The sequence below is a fragment of the Simochromis diagramma genome, unplaced genomic scaffold (assembly GCF_900408965.1).
Source record: "Simochromis diagramma unplaced genomic scaffold, fSimDia1.1 OVJJ01000753.1, whole genome shotgun sequence".
Taxonomy (NCBI): Eukaryota; Metazoa; Chordata; class Actinopteri; order Cichliformes; family Cichlidae; genus Simochromis; species Simochromis diagramma.
Window position 1 is genome coordinate 5,467,162 of NW_024387523.1, and position 22,890 is coordinate 5,490,051.

The 22,890-nt window shown below is 39.9% G+C and overlaps 1 protein-coding gene and 1 long non-coding RNA gene across 2 annotated transcripts; both read left to right on the top strand.

The window, feature by feature from the left end:
* The first annotated feature begins 506 nt into the window (after window positions 1-506).
* Window positions 507-7,418, top strand: LOC120726361 (sperm acrosome membrane-associated protein 4-like). The gene is made up of 3 exons (XM_040019874.1): window positions 507-745; window positions 5,044-5,154; window positions 5,526-7,418. Exons 1-3 carry the CDS (start codon window positions 694-696, stop codon window positions 5,738-5,740), a joined length of 378 nt encoding a protein of 125 aa, XP_039875808.1. The 5' UTR covers window positions 507-693; the 3' UTR covers window positions 5,741-7,418.
* An 8,999-nt stretch (window positions 7,419-16,417) lies between these two features.
* On the top strand, window positions 16,418-22,532 carry LOC120727043. Its single transcript, XR_005694417.1, has 2 exons — window positions 16,418-16,531; window positions 20,271-22,532. It is a non-coding gene; the product is annotated as an uncharacterized LOC120727043 (long non-coding RNA).
* The last annotated feature ends 358 nt before the right edge of the window (window positions 22,533-22,890 follow it).

Sequence of the window (22,890 nt, forward strand, 5' to 3'; positions counted from 1 at the left end):
GTACACCCTCACTGCTTCCATTTGAATTAAACAGATCAAGTAGGGTGTTGCTAATCAAATGCACTCGATTAACTGACCCCCAGCAAGTGTAATAAAAATGTAGACATTTTGGCAGTTTGCTGGTCTGGAGCTTTCAGGTCTTCGCTAACACAATGCAAGCGCCACGTTTGGTGAATAAGCACAATCAGCTCATGCCAACTGTAAAGCACTGCATTGGAAGAGTGATGACTTGGGCTTGTTTTGCAGCCACAGTACTGAACACCTCATGCTCGTGCACTGCTTCTGAAATTTGCCTTAGTTTATAATCTATAAATAATGACATGGTGTAATATGTCATGTGTTGTTCTTCATCTCAGAATTGAAAATCATTTAATATATTTAAATCAAGACCTGATAAAGATCAGATAACGTTTTTATTATGGGCTGATACATAAACCCTACAGTAAATAATAGGTTTACTTTAATCTTACTTTCTCTTATACATATTCATCTAGCAACACTCATGTCACTCCTTGCAAACTTTATCAGTCCACTTGACGTGTATTTCTGATACAACTCCCCCAGTGAACAAAGATATGACTGCATTGTTCGTCAAATCAGATTTCCCACAGCTGCCGTAACAGTGAGTTCGTAGAAAAATAAAATAAAAGTTATCTTTCTGGTATTTTCACCTGCACTTCTGGAAACATCAAGATGAAAACTTTACTGTGGAGTTGTGCAGCAGTAATGACTCTGTTTGTTACAGGTAGGAGGTTTTTTTTGCTTGCTTTTCTTTGCTTTACTACTGGACTACTGGTTATTTTCAGAGATACTTTAAAATGTGTATATCCTGTCTTGGGAAAAACTGAAAATATGTATAAATATAAATACCTTGATCAAGTGATTTATTTTTTTACGACTTCAAATCAACAATCGAGGATATTGTTCAGTGTTTCTGATGGGTCTGATTTCATAACCTCAAAACGTTTTTACTCGACTGTTAAAAAGTTTTACACTGCTCTTTTTCCAAATTGTTATTAGAATATCCTTAAAAGAACCAAGGTAAGCGATAATAGGGTTTTATCTGGCTCAGCTCGGGCTTTTTGGAGGGTGTCTAGGCCCTATACATGGGTCAGCTGACCCATGTATAGGTAAGGCAAATAGTCTGCATATTCCTATTTAATAGAAGCCTGTGCAGTTTCCTGTTGTTTCTGACCATCTGATAAACAAAAGTGTATTTTAAACTTGAGCAGAAATGGCTAAAGGACCATTAAGCTCATGCCACAACCCTCCATTCATAATGCCTAAGGATCACTGCTACTACTTTGTTCAGACTTACATCTGATATGGTCTTCACCGAAATTGTAGAATTCACAGGCAGTAATCTGTGAATTGTGGTAAAACGACTAATGAGTTTGATGGAAAATAAACTTTTTCATGGGTCAAGAAAGAGATTAACCTGCAGCATCCATGAAGCCATAGTAGAAGGGTTTGGATCTTACAGTGGGTGATCCAGTGGCTCTGTTATGGTGTAGAGCCACTTGTATTTCAAATGTTTCATGAGATGCCCAATTTTATAAGCTGAAGAAGTTCACCCCTTTCGCAACCTACAATTTTTTATCAGTTATTAACAATTTTTTTTAAAAAGAATTGAGTAGAGTTGTAGCTAAAGTTAAATGAAGGTCAGCACGATAGCATCAGCAAACTCTATGCTGTGTATTTGCCCTTGTTTCCATGCCTGTGATTCGACCATAGGTCAGGGACTGCTCCCTTAAAGTAAAGGGCCACTAAAAATTCACACAGACATGTTAAAAGTGATCACCTTTATCCTATCATAAAACATTTCTATTCTAATGCAGCCACTTTCTTTTAAGATAACAAAGCATACATAGAGCTCTTAGAATCAAGAATCAATGCCTCAAAATACCAAACCTGTTCTAGCATGATGTAATGGTCCAGCACCTCCCATAAAATAAGGTTTGTCGTTTTCTCATGATGTCTGTCACCTGTTTGTAATGAAAACTATTCACAACAATTGCAGTGTTGTTAAAACCATGTAAATGTTTCCACAGAATCACAATGAGGGCATTTAGTGCTGCTCGAAGTCATTCTGAATACTGAGAAAATGCAGGTAGAAAGACTGGTTTGTTAAGAGTTTGTCAGAAAGATGAAAGGCAAAACATTTGGGGAAAAAAGATCTAGGAGGTAGATTGCAGATGACGAATAGTCACCAAACTTAAACCCTTGACCTTTGTCACAAATTCGTGACAAAGGTGAAAGCAAAGAAATCTACTTGTGAAACAGAGTTGGAATGCACCTCCCTAATTCCACTGCAGAAAGGATGTCAGAGGATGTCACAGGTCGCAAGTGTTAGCAGGGCTAATGCAGAGAGAGACACACAAACCATATATACGCACACACACACACACACACACACATATATATATTAGGGGTGCAACGATACACAAAATTCACGGTTCGGTTCGGTTCGATACTTCGGTGTCACGGTTCGATATTTTTTCGATACAAAAAAATGTTCATGCATTTTTAATTTGTCATTTATTAAAATTATAAATATATATTTTAACTCAAAAGTACAGTTTTTAAATTTAACCCTAACCCTTGTGCGTGTTTTTTATTTTGACAGCGAATGCGCACCTGTGGACCACTTATGTGCAGCCCTGGTTATTTAGCTCGTCATATTGCAGCCACAGAAATTCTTTTGTCCATGAAACCATAAAGCTGCACTTTCTTTTTGCCTTATAGTCTGATTTGTCATAACTTCTCCGTTTTGTGGTAAGCTTTTCTTTGGCTGTCACTTCTTCACCCTAACCTGTCTTATTTGGCTCAGCAGAACTGAAATGCTTTTACACGCTCACTCACATAAGCTCAGCGATTCTCTGCGCGATCAACCTCTCACATGTTTAAGCTTGCTGCGGGAGATTTCACTTGTCATGTTTGCATAGTAAGCTAACGATTAATAAGACGATGTCAGAGGAATTGGTGCACAAATTATCATCACTCACAGATCAGTGCTGTCGCTCTCTATACACAGTTCGCACGATTGCAAAGTGAAAGCAAAAAAACAAGCGCAAATTCAAACGCGACTTCAATATGTCACATATTGACAGTGGCTCGCCGATGCCAATGACATAATTACCCAGCTACATTTCTGAAAGAATGCAAAAGCATTGACATATATTTTTCCTACAATAGCCCGACGGGCAGGGAAGAGATAGATTTTGGTAGCCCGACTGAAAAAATCGCTAGCCCCAGGACGTCGGGCTAGCGATATTGCAAGCCCTGTATCTGATTGAGGAATCACTCATCTTTGGAAAAGAGAGTTTATTACAGAGAAATGGCTCTTTCCAAATTAAAAGCTATACTATCCGCTTCTTCTGGGCTATATTCTCAGCAGCATAAGGAGAATCATGTGCTAACAGCTGTCTAAATGACTCGGCTAAAGTTAGTAGCATGCTTGCTTTTTTTTGTCTGCTTCCACTTGTCTTTGCACTAGGATGATGTCGGCGTAAATGTGCAGTCATATTCGTTGTGTTCCCACTAGTGCTTTCAGGTTAATCTCGTTGAAATGACCTTAACGCCACAACACGGCAAATCTCCATTAACGAGCTACCGCCAATCGCTCCGTGCATGGGGCTAGACGGCAAACACGTTAACGAGCTAACTGCGCTAACACTAGTTCACACCAATGTAATTGAGCAGTGCATGGCACATCCAACATACTGTTTTACTTTAGTCCATGACTCGCTTACCTTCAGGGTCATACGTCACATGAAAACCAAAATAATTCCAAACGCCAGATCTGAATGTTGCAAGTAGAGCTTAACTTCTATCTCGCTAGCTTGCCCTGCGCTCTTCCTTCTGACTATGCTGTCTGTGTTGAGCGCTCAGTGGATCTGCGCTCGACAGTGCAGCCTAGGCGGAGTAGTCGAACACAGATTCACTGAGCGCTCAACACAGACAGCATCGTCAGAAGGAAAATTGATAAAATAAATTACAAATGTTGTATTGTTCGATACATATGCGTACCGAACCGAAAGCACTGTATCGAACGGTTCAATATCGATACGAATATCGTTGCACCCCTAATATATATATATATATATATATATATATATATATATATATATATATATATACTGTATTTTCCGCACTATAAGGTGCACTTAATATCCTTTAATTTTCTCTAAAATCAACAGCGTGCCTTATGTATTATTGTGCTTACTGACTTCGAACCGATTTTATGTGGTACACGGTGCTCAAAAATATTTCAAAAAATGTTTTAGTATGACTTTGGTAAGCTTCGAAGCCGCACTGCTTGATGGCTTGTCGGAGCATTACGGCTACCGTAGTCGGGAGCCTCACAAAGTAATCTGGGTCCAAAACTCCGTCCAAAACACTGTGGCATCACTGAGAGTTAAAAACTGTCTAAATTCTTTCAGCTTTAATAAATTGATCAATTGTGGGGTTACTTAAGTTGGACTAGCTGCTAGCTTGGACTAGCTAGCTGTGTATAATGATGTGCTACGTGATCGCTAGCGACAGAGCTGTTACACAGCTAACTTTTTTCACTCATCAAGGGTTAAACTTCAGTCATGAAAACAACTGGGATAATCTATCCACAATACGAGGTCAGTCATTAATATACTGCAACAACATGGGAATAGAGTAGCTGCGAGAGAATTCAACATTAATGAATCTGGTACGGAAGTGGAGGAAGCAAGAGGAATGAGTTGAGTAAAATTTGACTTCTCTGACTGTTTTGTTTCGCTTAGTGCGCCTTATAATCCCATGCGCTTCATGGTCCGAAAAACATGGTATGTAGCTTGAATTGCTTTCTTATATAAACAGCCTGTTAACCTTGGCAGGTTAAAAAACAACTTCTGCTTGTGTACTTTGTGATAAAGGAGGTTCCTATTTTGATAAAATTGTAATTAAATGGAGTCAGATATTTGACACAGCTGATTAAAGCACTTTCTGATACTTTCCAGCACCTTTTTTATTTACAGTTGCTTTTTTTGGTCGTTGTTTTCTTTCCCACAGTTGAATCTCTCACCTGTGAGACGTGTGATTTTAAGATCCTTGGCTACTGCGTGCACACTGATCCTGTAAATTGCACAGGATCTCAGACTAACTGCTTCACTGGAGTTGCAAGTAAGAGAAACACCCAGAACTTTCTGTGGCACAGCTACAGAGGAACTATGAAGAAAATTACATTTTGATTTCTCACAACAGTGATAAGACTTTCCACTGAATTTGTTCACTGTGTCAAAAAGCAGTTCAGACTTTTTGTCAAAGTTTCCAGCGTAGGGACATAAATCTTTTTATATTTCATTTCTTTAACATGTGCTACAAAAAACAAATTTTAACATGTAATCCAAAAAAATTGCTTTACAAGCTTCAAAATATATTATGTTAAAATATTAAAAAGAATACATCTTAAAAACATCGAAAACATTGAATAACCTAAAACAAGCCAAAACGAGATAAACAAGTCAAACATGGACTGTCCTTTCCTCTCTCAGAGTTTACGATCAGCCTGTTGAACATCTATGAACGTGGCTGTATAGAACCAGCCGAGTGCAGAAACGAGACGGGCTCCATCTTGTATGTGAACTACACCGTCACCAGGACCTGCTGCAGCACCGACCTGTGCAATGGGGCCACCTTCATCCAGCCTGGCTTCACTGCAGCTCTGTGTGCTGCCCTGCTAGCAGTTTGGAGCCAGTGGGGTTTTTAAAGATGACGAGAAGACACAACAGACACAACAGAGTGTTGCTTTGAGTTTCCATTTCATAATAATTCACTTTCAAAACCTTCAATTAAAAAAAATGAGTTAAACAATATCTCTAACATGTAAGTGTCAGTGTGATGATGTAATGTGCTTAATAATGTAAACTATAGGTTTTTCTATGCAATTCTACAGTTTGATACAGTTTCAAGCCAAAATATAACAACCAGATGCATTATATTACTTGAATTGCTTTTTAATAAATTTTTTAAGGCTGATTTAAAGTAAAATAAATTCTTACACTGATTATCCATCTATTTGCTTCCACTTGTCCAATTCAGGGTCTGACTTTCTTAGAATAAACAGTTTTGTTGTAGAAAAAGAACATGACATGGGTCAAATTTAGTTTCTTTTTAATTTGGATTAAAAATTCATGACTTCTTAAGTACAATAAAGTAAAGTGCTGAAAAACAGAGTCAAAGATTTTAGCTATTAAAATCAAAAATTCTCCATGTTGATAAATTTGGTATGCCAAAAATGACAAAGACAGAATTTTCACGAAACACTGAATGATGTGATAACTTGAAATATCCCTTTACCACAAATGCTGCATATCACTTGTTGATCATGACATCATTAGTCATGATCAACAAGTGCTGGAGGGAGTGTCAAACAGCTGGTCGGTAGTCCAGTTAATCCTATGACATGGGGTGTGTCCACATATTTTCATGCTTTTTATTTCCATGGTTACTACTAACTACAATACTGCTGAACTCAACATGTGAGCTACATTAATTTCCCATATATGACAGTTCACAAGCCTCCATAAGTTCTCAGTTGATTTTAATTATCTTTAGTTTGTACAGTACAGCCATCAGTGGTAACAGGTTTGACACTTTCCTTCTGTACTTCACATATTAGCATGAAGAGCTACTACATTACTGATGTTCTGGTTTCTATAACAGACTTTAAGCATCGATATCATGGTATATAAATTCAGTGAGAACAGCGTGTCAGTTGTGATGTCATTGATGTACAGAAACCAACGTGGATTTTTTTTTATATCTGGTTTCTGATAATCCAGTGGGAAAAAGCTGTATCATATCACAGGACTCACATTGATCCCAAGTCCATTGTCTAGCTCTGGTTCCTTCTGTTTCAAAATTGTAATATATGATAGTCTTCATTAGCTCATTTTAATTTTCTTAATTAAATATAGTTCAGTTAAATGCACTGGATGATAGGGGATAGTTCCAGAAATGTTCAGAGAATGATGCCGTCAGTATTATAAGCATCTACATTCCATAAGAACTGAGTCACTGATCTTAAGACACAGTCACATCACAAAGCCTTAGAAAGGTCACTGCATTATTTATTGCTTTTAACAAGCATAACTAACCGCAAGGTCTGCAAAACAAGTTCTTTAGTGAAAGCAATCAAATGAAGCCAAACCTTGTACTGTCAGGCTGGGAGCGTCTTTTGTTGCATTTTATATTGCCTATTTTTTTAAGTGTTCAGCATGTGACATACTCACTTACTGACATACATACTTACTAAGGTTATAGAACTGTACAAAGGAGGGTGACTGCACTCTGTTGCCCTCCAGTGTCATGCCTGCAGTTTTGTTTTTTTATTGTGAGCATAAATCTTAATCCTTCCTGTCATTCTCATCATTTAGAATGCCATATTCCACATTTTCCTATAGTTTTAGTGTTATATGTGTCCATTTCTGTCCCATAGTCCACCTAGCTCAGTCGGAAGTGCATAAGATGCTTTAACTCACTGTCATGGTTTTCAGCCCCATGTTGGGTGATGGGTGTCTGACAAGCAACAACTCTCATGAAAGCGGCTCTGCAGGTAGGTAAAAGCACCCTGCTGCTTGTCAAAGCATTCTGCTGAGTCTGTCAGTCCAATCCAGAAAAGGTCTTCAGCTTCTTTCGATTTTTAAAAAGAATACCTGCTCCTCTCTGCTGTCTATTTTCACCAGGTCTCCTCCTTTTATCCTACATTGTCTTCTGCTCTCTTCTCAGGATGATTTTCTGGTGGACAAATAATAGCACGTTGCTCCCAGCCTTCTTCACACATATAACATTGTTTATCTTTGAAGAGATAACAGCTAAGTCTGCAGTCGGGTAAGGGGGAAAAAAATCACTGTTGTGATTGCTGGGATTTGGAAACAACAGGAGGCTCCTTCTGTCCTGTAGCTACAATCAATCAGGCCATCAGTTTGTTTTTAATCATCAGAGGATGTGAATGTTTTAAAGTCAAAGTTCATAACTTACTCGTTTATGTATAGTTGTTGACATATAGGCTGCACTTTTATTTTGATCATGTATACATATGTATGCATGTATACGGAAGTCCATTTAGCAAAGAAAAGAAAAAATGCTAAACAAAAGCAAGAAAAATACATTTCAACATTGCTTCACCTGTTATGATTCAGTTACATATTGAAAAGGAGTGGGAAGAAGTACACACTTATTTAATCCCACCCCTTCGCCATACATAATATAATCTGCAGTAATAATAATGAACATATTTCTAATCTAATACATACACCACATAAAGTACAAATTATTATGTCATTATGTCTTTGTGATTCCATAACCCCGCCTCCACACAACAAACCCAACACCTCCAGGTCTGCAATAGCCAATTGCGCAATCCAAAAAGCATGAATAAAACTTCATCCTTTTCCCTTCCTCTATAACTCATGAAGATCATATCTTTATAACTCTTTTTTTCTTTCTTTATGCTTTGTGTTTGGACATTGCTTCAACTCCATACTCAAACTGTTCCACAGCTTCACTCCACGCATAGAAATTATTTTATTAGTCATCTCTAAACTGTATGTAATTCTTTTAGTTCCCTATCCCTGCCTTCTCTAGGGGGATTCCAGTCGCCAAAGGGAGGCATTCAAAAGTCACTTCTCACAAGCTTTTGTAATTGATTTGAGGAGACTTCACATTTAATGGGGTCATCTTATCTTGGAATAGCTTTGTTTACAACAAAGGGGAAGACACCTACCAAACCAGTTAACAGCATTACAGCACGATCATCTGTTGCCTTGGAAAGTTCCCCATATTTTCCTCCAGTGGACTGTCATTTTGTTGTTAGCGCCACACATCTTGGGGCTTGAACCCACAATCCTGAGGTTAAGAATCTCATGCTCCGCTAACTGAGCTAGCTGGGCTGTAAAAAGCCGTGTACCACACTCTGTACAAATAGAAACAGGGATCAGTTCGAAACTCATTTGTGACAAAGGTATCTTCTTACATGTAATACAATTCCATTATTCAAAGGTCCAGTAGCTTTTTTTTTTTTAAAACATGAATAAATAAATAAGTGTAGCTGATATTTGGTTATGAAGGAGAGCTCTCTGAGTATGACAACTTAAACCATTAAGCCATCCTGAAATTCCTGTTTTTGACTTTGATACTAAGTGAAATCTAAAGCAAATTAGATGCTGCAACAAAAGCTTTTATGTGGTCTCATTGGTTGTTAGCAGATTGTAATACAGTCTGCAAACACTTCCTGATTAAAAAAGTGAATCGGTGAATCAGTAGTTATATGCACTACAGTTGCATATATACAGTTAAGTTAAATTACAAAATTGCATTGACTCACAGCACAAAAAATAAGAGCCTTTTGTATGGGCTATAGATGCACTGCTGCTGCTCAGCTGGATCAGGTGAAAAAGCATCTCTTTTCCACCTGAACTCTTAATTTCAGGTTTGTAAATTCAAGACCCATACTGGGATCTGTAAGAGTCTTGTCCCAAAACAGAATAAGAGAGTGAGGGTGCTGGCCTCCTGAAGGCTGTGGGGACAGATAAACTTGCTAGCATATGCCCAGTTGAAGTCAAGCCTGTTTGGTGCAGAGTGACATGCTTTAAAGACGAAAGTGACACAAAACTGCATTGTTTTACTTCACAGTAATATTGTAGGGTCTCCACCTTACTATTTAAAGCACCTTAAGGTCACTGTCGTTCACATTGCTGGTCCCTGCTATTTGGACAGTCTCCAGAAAGAGGATTTTGAAGCCCTGTTAGCTCAGTCTTGTGTGACGGGTTTATAGTGTCCAAAAGGAGGCATGCATTCAAATCCCACTTCTCGAAAGGCAATTTGTAATTTAAGTTATTTAAATTAAAGACTGCAAACTCCCCCCCTCTCTCTGTAAATGTTTTTTGAGGTATCATGTTCACAAGATTTTCAGAAAAGGTAGAAAAAAAGATGCTACACCGTAAACTTTAATGATTGCTACCAGTTTGCCAAGGGTGTCTCTAAGGGTAACAGCAACACCCTCTCAACCTTTTACAGCTTAGGGGTAAAAACTATAGGCAACTTTGGCAATCTGGTGCCAATTCTGACATCCAGGTCTAGGTTGTGTCAGTTGCAGAACTGGGCTCTGCTTCGTATAGGATGAGGAGATCAATTACTCAGGAGCGTTTCAAATTAGATCCACTGCTCTTACACTTAGAAAGGAGCCACTTGAGGCATAACGTTAAGGGGTTTCAGCCAGGCATGTCCAATCAGGAGAAGGCCTGGGGTAGACCCAGAACACACTCGAGAGGTTACATCTATCGACCGATGTGGGAACTCCTTGAGGTTTCTCCAAAAAAGATGGGTGAGGTGACTGGTGAGAGAGAGGTATTAGATCTTTTAGAGCAGTGGCCCCCAGGTTGTGGAATTCTCTCCCTCAATCTCTACGTTGCCTGGATTGTATTTATTCTTTTAAACATCATCTTAAGACTCCTTAATTTAGACAAGCTTTTAATTAGACTTGTGCTGTATATTTGATTGTACTGTTTTATGTTTATCAATAAAGTAAAGTAAAGAGCTCTAGGCTTCCCTGCTTTGACTACTACCCCACAGCACCCCATCTGTTTGGAGTATAGGATGCAATGTTCGTAATGCATTGATGGTCCCTTTCCAAATGTGCAAGCTGACAATTCCATGAGCACTGATGAACTCCCATTCCATCAGACATGCAACCTTTTGAACTGAACGCTTACAACAGTTGAGATGGTTTGTCTCATCTTTAGTCCAGAGGATACAGAATCCATCCATCCATCCATTCATTCATCCAACCATCCTCTTTCATTTATCCAATTCTGATTCATGGGGACTGGAGCATATTCTAGCTACCATAGGATGAGAGTCGGGGTAGACGCTGGACAGCTTATTGCATGGCTAACATGTTTTCACATCCCTGAGATATATGGGGTTCCAACTGAACTAGCCAGGCTTTCCACCTCTGTAAACACTTAACCAGAAAACAGAACGATTCCAAGACTCTAAGCATCCAATTATTTTACTTCCCTTACTGCTGACCAATTTAGAGCTGTAAGACAGCAGCATGTAAAAGCTCAAACCTTTATCATTAAACCCAAACTTCATGTCATGAATTTCAAACAAATTTTCATTAAGCAACTTGAACTAAATCAAAATAAAAAATGGTTGTTAGGAATGGGATTTGAACTCACTACTCTATTTAAAAAGCATAAGTGACATCAGCAGTTGGTTGTGAAGTCATTTACCAAAGTCAGCCAAAGTCACTTGGGAAGTGCAAATCCATACTTGAGTCCAGTATCTTAGACCACCTCTGACTAGTAGAACATTAATCACAAAGTAATACCTGTTCACAAGTTTAGCTGTATTTGTAATTTGTGGATGATATCTAAGTCAAGATAAAATCCAAGTCAAGCATTCAAAGTAAAGAAATAAGCATGTTTTAAATCCCCAAAAGTTGATTCTGTTCCTGTGGACATAGACCTCATATCATCAACTTACAAAATAAATTTACAGAACTTGAATGAAATTTGAAGACCATTAGCAGAGCAGAAGTCCCTTTGGTCAGCAAGGAGTGCCTCCTTCCATTTTGACAATCTAAAAGTCCTCCACATAGAAGTCTCTCACTGTCATCTAAAAAAGTTTTGATTAAGTTCTTTCAATGTTTGTTATCAGGCAAGAAGAGGTGACTACAGGAGGTGGCTGCTATGCTGTCTGAGCTAGCCAGATTGTATTTGGGGGAAGAAAAGTCTTAAAAGTATCCAATGTGTCCTACAAAAGGAAATTACCCACTACTGTAGCCAGAACTCTAACAGGAACAGTGATTTGAAGCCTCTCCATCATTTTCAAGTCCATCCTTAAGTCCTTATTGCACACTTGGCCATTGTGACAGTCAGGTAAAGTGGTAGTCAATCTGAATGTTACAATTTAATGTAACAAAGTTTATTACTTGCCTGTTTCAACATTGACAGGAGTTATTTTTAAGTATGGGATTTTGAGAAAGTGTACTTGTTTGGCTTTAGTAGCCCTGTGGTTAGGGTTAGGCAATCCACAACATTTCAAGTTTCTCACATGGCCCCCTAGCCATGAACATAAGATCTAAATATACATTTTTATCTAATGACGAATGAAATCTGGAGACAAAACTTTGGCAGGAGTTCAACACACACAACCATCCAGAGTCCAGCAGATCATTTAGAGAGGAAAGACTGAGTATGACATCCTACACTACTCACCCAGTTGTACAATCTGAAAGTGCTCCTCATAAAAGTCTATCTGGATCTTACGGTTATAGTGAATATATATTTCAGACAAGGGTCTTTTCCACCTATATCTTGGAGTTAGTTATCATTAAGTAACCCATTGATGCAAAGATGTCAAGACTTTCATGTGCTGGGTCACTGAGACCCTATACAGATGGTCCAAGATACTGGATTCAAGAATGGACCACTCTTTTCCAAGTGGCTTTGGTTGGATTCGGTAAGAACAGGCAATCAAATCTACACAAAGGCACTTTTGTGTTGTAAAATAAAGTGTGGGTTCAAATCCCACCCCTGACAAAGCTTTTTTATTTAGATTTTATTCAAGTTCAAATTCAAATCAATGAGATGAAGTGTGATTTGAAATTCTATTCCTGACAAAAGTTTCATCTTGCATGCCTTATAGCACTGTTGGAAGACATGCTGTGGCGATATCTCATGATATCTGGTTATCCACAGTACAGAACATGAATGTGATGGAGGAATATTCCCTTCTTCTTGGTGCAAAGCTCATTAATAATAAAATGAGCGGAAAAATACCACCAAACAGAAAGTTGCAACGCTTTCAACAAAAACCCTCAATTATTTTACTCCCTTTATTTCATTAAGCAACTTGAACTAAATCAAAATAAAAAATGGTTGTCAGGAATGGGATTTGAACTCACTACTCTATTTAAAAAGCATAAGTGACGTCAGCAGATCTTTGTTAAGTCATTTACCAAAGTCAGCCAAAGTCACTTGGGAAGTGCAAATCCATACTTGAGTCCAGTATCTTAGACCACCTCTGACTAGTAGAACATTAATCACAAAGTAATACCTGTTCACAAGTTTAGCTGTATTTGTCATTTGTGGATGATATCTAAGTCAAGATAAAATCCAAGTCAAACATTCAAAGTAAAGTCTCTCACTGTCATTTAAAAAAGTTTTTGATTAAGTTCTTTCAATGTTTGTCATCAGGCAAGACAGTAGCACATGCAAGATGAAATCATAAAATGTAGGATTTCAAACTGCACTTCATGTTATGAGTTTCAAACTTTCATCAGGAAACTTTAATGAAATCTAACGACAAAATCTTTGTCAAAAATGGGATTTGAACCCACACCTTTCTTTAAAAGGCATAAATGACCGTTGGCAGTTCTGGTGCATTTACCAAAGCTGACCAAAGCCACTTGGAAAGCTGGGGTCCATTGTGTAATGAAGTACCGTAGTCCACCTCTGACTTATGAACAACATATCCATGTACTTCATCTGGTTTACAATGCAGAGGCTCATGTCATTGCCAGAATCTCTTCTGTAGAACAAATGATTCCAGTCTTTTCGCAGTTTCACTGGATTCCTCTAAAATATTGCATGGTCATCTTCTCAGAAGCTCTGCTTCTCTAAGATGCTCTTATTACCCAATCATGTCACTGATCTAGTACTATTTGTGTTAAGTGTGTAAGAGTCCTTATCGCAATTGAAAGCCAGTTTTCTTTTCCACTAAATCAGGGGTCTCCACTCCAATCCTGGAGGGCTAATATCCTGCTGCTTTTAGATGCATCATTGTTCCAGCACATCTCAATCTAATGAGTGGATTGTAACCAGGCCTTTGCCAAGTGTGATGGCATAATGAAGAGGTAATTCAACCATTCTGTGTTGGAGTAGGGATGCACCTAAAAGCTGCAGGACAGTAACTGTAGAGGACTGAACTTGGAGACCCCTGCACTAAATCTTTCAGTTAAATGACAAACCTTCACTCACCAAGGGGCTTGAACACACATCCACACCCCACAGCACCCCGTCTGTTTGGAGTATAGCATGCAACGTTCGTAATGCATTGATGGTCCCTTTCCAAATGTGCAAGCTGACAATTCCATGAGCACTGATGAACTCCCATACCATCAGACATGCAACCTTTTGAACTGAACGCTTACAACAGTTGAGATGGTCTGTCTCATCTTTAGTCCAGAGGATACAGAATCCATCCATCCATCCATCCATTCATTCATTCATCCAACCATCGTCTTTCATTTATCCAATTCTGATTCATGGGGACTGGAGCATATTCTAGCTACCATAGGATGAGAGTCGGGGTAGACGCTGGACAGCTTATTGCACGGCTAACATGTTTTCACATCCCTGAGATATATGGGGTTCCAACTGAACTAGCCAGGCTTTCCACCTCTGTAAACACTTAACCAGAAAACAGAACGATTCCAAGACTCTAAGCATCCAATTATTTTACTTCCCTTACTGCTGACCAATTTAGAGCTGTAAGACAGCAGCATGTAAAAGCTCAAACCTTTATCATTAAACCCAAACTTCATGTCATGAATTTCAAACAAATTTTCATTAAGCAACTTGAACTAAATCAAAATAAAAATTGGTTGTCAGGAATGGGATTTGAACTCACTACTCGATTTAAAAAGCATAAGTGACGTCAGCAGGTCTTTGTTAAGTCATTTACCAAAGTCAGCCAAAGTCACTTGGGAAGTGCAAATCCATACTTGAGTCCAGTATCTTAGACCACCTCTGACTAGCAGAACATTAATCACAAAGTAATACCTGTTCACAAGTTTAGCTGTATTTGTAATTTGTGGATGATATCTAAGTCAATATAAAATCCAAGTCAAACATTCAAAGTAAAGAAATAAGCATGTTTTAAATCCCCAAAAGTTGATTCTGTTCCTGTGGACATAGACCTCATATCATCAACTTACAAAATAAATTTACAGAACTTGAATGAAATTTGAAGACCATTAGCAGAGCAGAAGTCCCTTTGGTCAGCAAGGAGTGCCTCCTTCCATTTTGACAATCTAAAAGTCCTCCACATAGAAGTCTCTCACTGTCATTTAAAAAGGTTTTTGATTAAGTTCTTTCAATGTCGGTCATCAGGCAAGACAGTAGCACATGCAAGAAGAAATCATAAAATGTAGGATTTCAAACTGCACTTCATGTTATGAGTTTCAAACTTTCATCAGGAAACTTTAATGAAATCTAAAGACAAAATCTTTGTCAAAAATGGGATTTGAACCCACAGCTTTCTTTAAAACACATAAGTGACCGTTGGCAGTTCTGGTGCATTTAACAAAGCCACTTGGAAAGCTGGGGTCCATTGTGTAATGAAGTACCGTAGTCCGCAGGAAAAGAAAACAATTGAAAGCCAGTTTTCTTTTCCACTAAATCAGGGGTCTCCACTCCAATCCTGGAAGGCTAATATCCTGCTGCTTTTAGATGCATCATTGTTCCAGCACATCTGAATCTAATGAGTGGATTGTAACCAGGCCTTTGCCAAATGTGATGGCATAATGAAGAGGTAATTCAACCATTCTGTGTTTGCTGCAGGACAGTAACTGTAGAGGACTGAACTTGGAGACCCCTGCACTAAATCTTTCCGTTAAATGACAAACCTTCACTCCAAAGGAGCTTGAACACACATCCATGAGGTGCATGGTCTTCCAACTGAACAAGCCAGGTGCCATTCTTCTCACAACACACAATCACAAAGCACAAATATTCCTACAATAATTTAAAGCCTTGAATTATGTGTTAAGTCTAATTGTTGAATGTTGCCATTGTGTTTCTTAAATTTGTACAGTCTTAGTTTAAGCAGTAGGATCAAAGCCAACCCTTTGATCCTGAACACCTCTCCAGCCACTCTGTGCTGGGGGAGGTTTTATTGTAGATACATCCTATCTGAAAGATCTGTTTCTTTTGATGTAAGCTTCCTGGGTTTACGACCCTTTGGTCAGCAGGAGGTCTCTCTCTCTCTCTCTCTCTCTCACACACACACACACACACACACACACACACACACACACACACTTACATACAGTGCCTTGTCTTCGTAACCAAAGGGGGGTTGCAAGGGGAGGTGTTTTGTAAACTATTGTTTGAAGTTTGTCAATAAAAGGCAGCGAGAGGAGGCCACCAGTGTGGTCATTGTCGTGCGGGACACAGACGAGGCCTCCCTTGCGCAAGTAATAGATCGATCGACTGTCTTGTTTTCTTCATGATGAATAAGTCTCTAGAATTAGCGGGGTTTGTGGAAACACAGACCCAACATTTATTTGGTCCTCCGGAGCCGGAGCCTAACACATTGCATCCACCGAGGAGAGGGAGAGGACGCCACCGCAACGTCTGGGATGATTGACGTAAAGCCCTGGTGTTTTTGGCTTGCCACCAGGCCGGGAAGTTTGCGCCTGACCTCCCCTCGGGATGGATGACGATTGACGGGATCCAGAGACTCTTCCCATGAACGTAAACAAACAGTGAGTACAGAAGGCCTTAGAGAGCGTCTCTATAACCGTGTGAATGCATGTGGGATCCTAGATAGAAAACGCGTCACCGTGATTCTGCGTGAAACGTTTGAGTCCGGGGGAGCGCTGGTCACGAGAGCGCACGTGGACCCAAAACAATAGAGAGCGGCTACGGGCTGTGCGTTAAACGTGAGTTCGGGAGCGCGCTAGCCGCGTGAGAGAGACGCAGGCTTCTCCGCCATTTGGGGCGTAGAGAGAACCTAGGTTCGGAGTCCGGAATCTCCGCCATTTGGGGCGTTGGAGAGTGTCCGAAGGTTGAATTCTCCGCCATATGGGGCGTTTGAGAGTTTTCAACAGAGAGCGCTAGCTGTGCGTGCAGACGCAAGCGATAGGCCTATGTTGTGTGTGTGTGCGGGCCAGACGTGGTCTGCGTGAGTGTGGCTGATTGTTGTCTTGTAATGGAGAATAAAATGTGTAAGTCTGCCTTAGAAGGAGATGTAAAATTTATGGAGAAATGTTTACCAGGCAGCACGCAGTATGTAGGTTGTTGGTGTAAGAAATGTGGATTTGAAGGGACATTAGTGGAAGTTAAGTGTAAAATGCTGGTAGAAAGAATAGCTGTAAGTGTAGCAGGTAAAACAGGTAAAGCGAAGCAGAGGAAGGAATTGCAGTTAGCAGTTGCTAAGTTGTGGCTGGAGCAGGCTCAAAAGAGAAGAGAAGCACAGAATGTTAAAAGAGCAATATTGCAAGAAGTAGTTGTGAAACCTGAGGATGAAACTACAGCTCAATCCACTGCAACTACTCTAGAACAACACCGTAGAAAAGCATTAGGAAGAGCAAGAATGTTAGCAGAAAGTAGAGCCAGAGAAGAGGGTGAGAGAGCAGAGGCAGAAGTGGAGGAGAGATTAAAGGCATATTAGGAGCAGCATTGAGTCCATTACAGACTAGGTAAGAGAGGAGACAGAAAGGAAAGAAAGTGAACACAAACGTTACAACTACATATCCATCCCTGACACAACACAAAAAAAAAAACAAAAACAACATATGGTATTTCTGTAACAGAGTGTGAAGATGAAGAAAGTTTTTCTCCTGATCAATTCCGCGAGTGTGAGAGTGTCTGACGTCATGGTGTGTGTGAAAGGTATCCAGCTGGGGCAGACGTGATTCTGCAGGTCACCTGCCCAGTGGACAAAAAGAAATAAAATAGTTGTGTGGATGAATGATAGCATGAAGAGTGTTTGGTGTTTCTCAGTCTGAAACAGCTGTAATGCTACTTTCTGTTTTGGAGAAAAGTACAGTTAAAGAAAAAAAAAAACAGAGAGAGAGGTGTGTTGTTTTAAGCAGTGATGAGAATAATGAAAGTGTGGTGAGAGATGAACACAAAAACATACTGAAAATGCATTAACTATACTAACCCTACATGCATATACACATAGATGATACTCATGAAGACCAGACAGCATCTTAAGCACGAGATTCTGTTTGTCATCTTGTCCAAGTCACTAGTAAGATGAAAGTGATACATAGACTAGTGGACTGAATATTATAGGAGGACAGATGGTTGCATCATAGAGGAGAAAACACAATGCTGATGAGAGGTCTTAAATGAGTGAGCTGATTGTGAGTTTCTGGTGTGTGAAGAAGTTTTAACATGGCACACATTTAGTTACATGAGAAGAAACTTATTATGTGACGAGACAACAGGGTTATGCTGTATGTTGTGTGTATGGCTGATTGGATGAATGTTTGAGATTAAACAGGCTGTTGATTTGTCTTACAACTTATTACTAAAGTTGAACCTGCCAATTGGGTTGTGACGATTTATCCCCCTGGCATGAAGAACACGTGTCATGACTTAAACAAGGCCTTTCTTTCCTTTGATTTCCTTTATTTTCTTTCTTTTATTTTGTTACTTTCATGGTGCACTGAAAGTTTTGTTTGATGATCCATGTTTGAGCAGATCTGCACGATTAGAACCGAAGCGTCGTCGAGAAAACTGTTGCAGAGTGAGCTTCTCCAAAATTAAAATGGGCTCTTATTTGGGACAATCAGGAAACAAATTCCTGTCCAAAAGGATTCAACGAGGAAATCCAGTCTAAATTATTTTTCTTTTTGAAATGACGTTGTTTTGCTGAGCGTGGAAACGAATGCGACGATAATTTCCACAATTAGCAAAAGAAGGAATCACTGAGTGAATGAGTAAGAATTTTAAAATAAATGGGAAACTGACTGACTGACAAAAGCTGACAAGACTGACTGACTTAACACCATTGTGTGAAGTTAACCCCCACCTGACAAAGGTGTGGATGTATCTCTGTGTGTGTCTCTGTTGCAGGAGCAGAAGGAAACTTGGGTCACATGACTATGTGAACTCTGAAAATTTAACCTTTTTAGTTTAAATTCTCTGTCTGTGAATTTACCATGTGTGTGTTATTCATAGGCTTGTGTTGCTCACAGAGATAACTGTGACAAAGTATGCATACGCCTGCGCAAGCGCTAATATTTGCATTTTCTTTTCTTACAGCATGCCAGTTCTTCATGTGAATTGATGATGCGATTTATACCAGGACAACTGGTTGATGTTCTTTCCCACTACAGGATTTCTGGGTTTATATGTGAATGACATTCTTTCCATGGCTAGGGATGGCTAACTTTATGGTGTTTTTATGGCACCTCTGGAACCTGTTGACCTGTGTCTGACCTCAGTCTGACCACAGTCAATGGGTATTGCTAATGTTTGTTTCTCTGAGAATGCTGTGGAGGATTCAGCAGAAGCAGACAAGTGACATGAGTAAAACAAATGAGAGATTACGGTATTTATGGAATAGTTTATTATGGGCTCATTTGCTGGCCACTTTTGGACCCATAATAATATATGAGTGGAGTGACTTTGCTTAAGAGAAGTCACCGATTACATTAATGTTAACTGAGCACATGGGATGCTCCATGTTTGAGGCGAATTATGGTAATAATAGTGATTTAATGATTTGAGAAAACCTGCACATGACACTTGTCTTGCTGATGCTGAATGCTTGTTACCCTTGTGATATACTTGTTTATAAGTGTGAAGTTTGATTTTACTTCCAGATCTTGTTTTCCAGGCCATGATGGTGTGTATGCAGGCTCCTGGTGGAGCCAGTTTTTAAGGCAGGGATCCAGGTTTGGTGAGTTGACGCATGAGAGTGTCCATGCGTCAAGAGGTGGGGTCCAGAAGTAACATTAAACAATGTTTTCTATTATTGTTGCAGTGATTTGTGTGATTAGCTGTTTATTTACAAGTATTAAACCTATGCAAGTGGTGCATCCATGTTCAGATGAGGCTTTGATGGCCTATAAGTGAAGTTCACTGATTACAATGTGGAATGACGTTGAGATGTTAAATAATTTGGAACAAATTATGGGAAAAAGTAGGAGTTTAATGAGTTTAGAATAAACCTGCAATGATACTTGTCTCTGTGATGCTGAATACTTTATTACTCTTATGATCTATAGTTGGTTGCAAATGTGAAGTTGTTTTAATTTTAAGACTTTGTCTTCTAGGATACAGGAGCTGGAAGCTAAACAAGCTGAACATTTAAGTGCTGATTAATGTTTTACACAGGATTACAGCTTGGAGTGAAGCTGCTCCAAGGGACAAACCTTGGAGATTGTTTTAGGGAGACTGTGCAACACTCTTGTACATGTCTCATTGGGGAGTTGACACATGGCGAAAGCCGTGTGGCGAGAGGAGTGTCATTTTTTCAATTTGTAGATGTCGTGAGGTGCCATGACGAGAAGGAGTGGCTGAGAGGATCGCCCACAAGATGGGAGCTGAGCAGCGTTGGAAAATGAGAACCTGAGGGAGCGTGCCAAGCTCCAAAAAGTGACAGTGCAGAGGAGGTCCAGCGATGGACTTGTGGTTCTGTGAACAGCACAAATGCAAGGTGACTGTAAAATAACTAACAGCACTTTTTTCCACAAGTGAAGCCAGTAACTTACTATCCTAAAAGATTAGCTCTAGTTGCTCGTGCTTTACCTCCATGCGTGAGATCAGTATGTGCAGCAGCTTAAGCTGTACAATGTTTCAGGAAATAGTTTATTTCACCTTTTGACATTGTTAGTTCCACACGAGGTAGATGTTTACTATTGCAGACTAAACTTACATTTCTATCATCTACAAGACACTTGTCTTTAATGTTACTCTCACAACCACACATATTACCATAAAGTGGTGCACAATTCTGAATCTGTCCAACCCTTTTTGCCAACGGAGGAGGGCACTTCTCATGAGTGTAGAGAGCGCGAGGAGAAGAAGTGTAAGCTGAGGGATGACTTACTAGATGTGCCACTCGTTGAGGGAAAGGTTTGGTTTGCTGATGGTTTGAGTTTTACAACAGCAGAGGGACAGACTAGAACACGTTTACTGTAGCAGACAGTGAGAGAGAGTTATCTATGTAGGACAACTAGCATGTTTCATATTTGCTTGAGCAGCAGAGATGCTAGCTTTAACGGAAGCGTGTAAAGCTGTAGAGAGACAATATACACTGATAGGCAGTATACATTTGCTACTGTACATTTCTTTGTAGTGCAGTGAGTGAGACGAGGTGTGACAACCTCTACAGGGAAACCTGCAGAACACACCAAACTCTTGCAAAATCTGCTGGATGCAGCGTTATTAACCAGTGGAATTGCCGTTTGTAAATGTGCAGCACACATGTGAAGGAAAGATCCAGTTGCATTAGGGAAAGTTTTTGCAGATAAGATCGCAAAAGAAGCAGCTGTAGTTAAACATGGTGTTAACCTTTTATCAGTACAACATCAGCAGACATGCAGGCCCACTCACCTACAGCAGGAAAACAGTTGTGACTTACAGAGGGAGCAAGCTTGCAGGATGGTGTTTATTATCTGTGTGATAAACCAGTACTGCCTGATAATTTGTATAAGACTGCTGCTATTTTGAGCCATTGGCTATACCATGTCTCAAACAGGAGGGAGATGAGCAGTAGTTTATACTTTAGGATTATTAAATACTTTAAAAAAAAAAACTTTTTGCAGGCAGAGAGAACTAATGGAACAGTAAAGTTAAGATTTAGGAAGACAGGCAGGACATGGTTAGACTGTATAGAATAAGTACATGAGGATTACTCCAGCAGAGAATGGTCTGACTCTTTGAGATTGCACATGTTAGAGCATTTAGAGTTCCAGTCTTCTGTAGTGATGATAGAAAAGCAGAAGAGAGAGCATATTAGCAGATTAGATGCTTGAAAATGTTTAAAAGTAAAGTAGTTATGAGAACAAATGATCTGCCAGATGATTCTGTTTCTCTGCAGGAGCAGAGCCTGAAGTCTGGAGATTGGATGTTGATAAGGCCACGGAGAGGAAGTGCTGGTCCAGTCCATGATGGGAAGGTCCATATCGGATGCTGCTGACGACGACCACAGCAGTGAAGATTGCCGGAAGGAACACTTGGATACATCAAGCGCACTGCAAGAAGGTGACACACATCCAGGCCAGCTCGGAGTAAGTGGCAGGAAGACCGGGAACAAAGGGGGGGGAAAGCCTCCAGGGCCCCTCGTCTCAATCCGGTGAAGAAACCAACTGAGCCACAGGTACTCATCAGAATGGCTGGGAATGTGCTGTGCGTCTTCTTGTGCCTGTGGACCCTGAGTGGGATGACAGGGAGCGCACTGGAACAGAGCAAATCACACCCAGTACCCGCATGGGTTTTCAACAACTACTGGTGGCAGTTTATGAACACAACCGCTCACATAAACAACGAGACCAATGGTTATGCTTGTGATGCCACTGGCTACACATTCTTCTGGACTGTGGCCCTATAGCATCACTGAGAGCGAGACAGTTTGTTTGGTTGCTTTAGCAACACATCCAGGAACACTGCCAACTTTTCAACTGCTCTGAACCTGAATGGAAGGTTGATTCACCAGTAGCTGGGAAGGTGAACTGCTCTGGTAGGACAGACCTGCTCGTCTGACTCAAAGAATATGACTTGTTGCAGGACATTATACAGTTAAACGAACTGGAAACAGGTTCCTATTGCCTATGTGTATGAAGGACAATGGATTAGTCCAAGTTGGAGATTAACCATGGAACATGGCAACATCACCTATTCTTTTGTCTTTTGCAAGAAGGATGTAAACAGAGAAGCCTTTTGTCTACATTTACATCATGAAGAAGATCAAAACACCTTGATCCAATTTCCTTAACAAAGCTTTTTCTGTGGTGACAACAGGACAGGAGAAGAGTTGTAAATGCAGATAATTCACCAGTTGACTCTAACCCCCACAGGATGCCTACAGTGAGAAGATTTGGGGGGTCGATAGGAGTCATAAAGAAGGGTGTTGACTTGCTGCAGCTTTGAAGTTAGCTGAGAG

Coding starts and splice junctions, on each gene's coding strand:
- LOC120726361 (XM_040019874.1), top strand. CDS start 694: ATGAAAACTTTACTGTGGAGTTGTGCAGCAGTAATGACTCTGTTTGTT. Junction 746..5,043: donor AATGACTCTGTTTGTTACAG/GTAGGAGGTTTT, acceptor TCTTTCCCACAG/TTGAATCTCTCACCTGTGAG. Junction 5,155..5,525: donor CTGCTTCACTGGAGTTGCAA/GTAAGAGAAACA, acceptor TTCCTCTCTCAG/AGTTTACGATCAGCCTGTTG.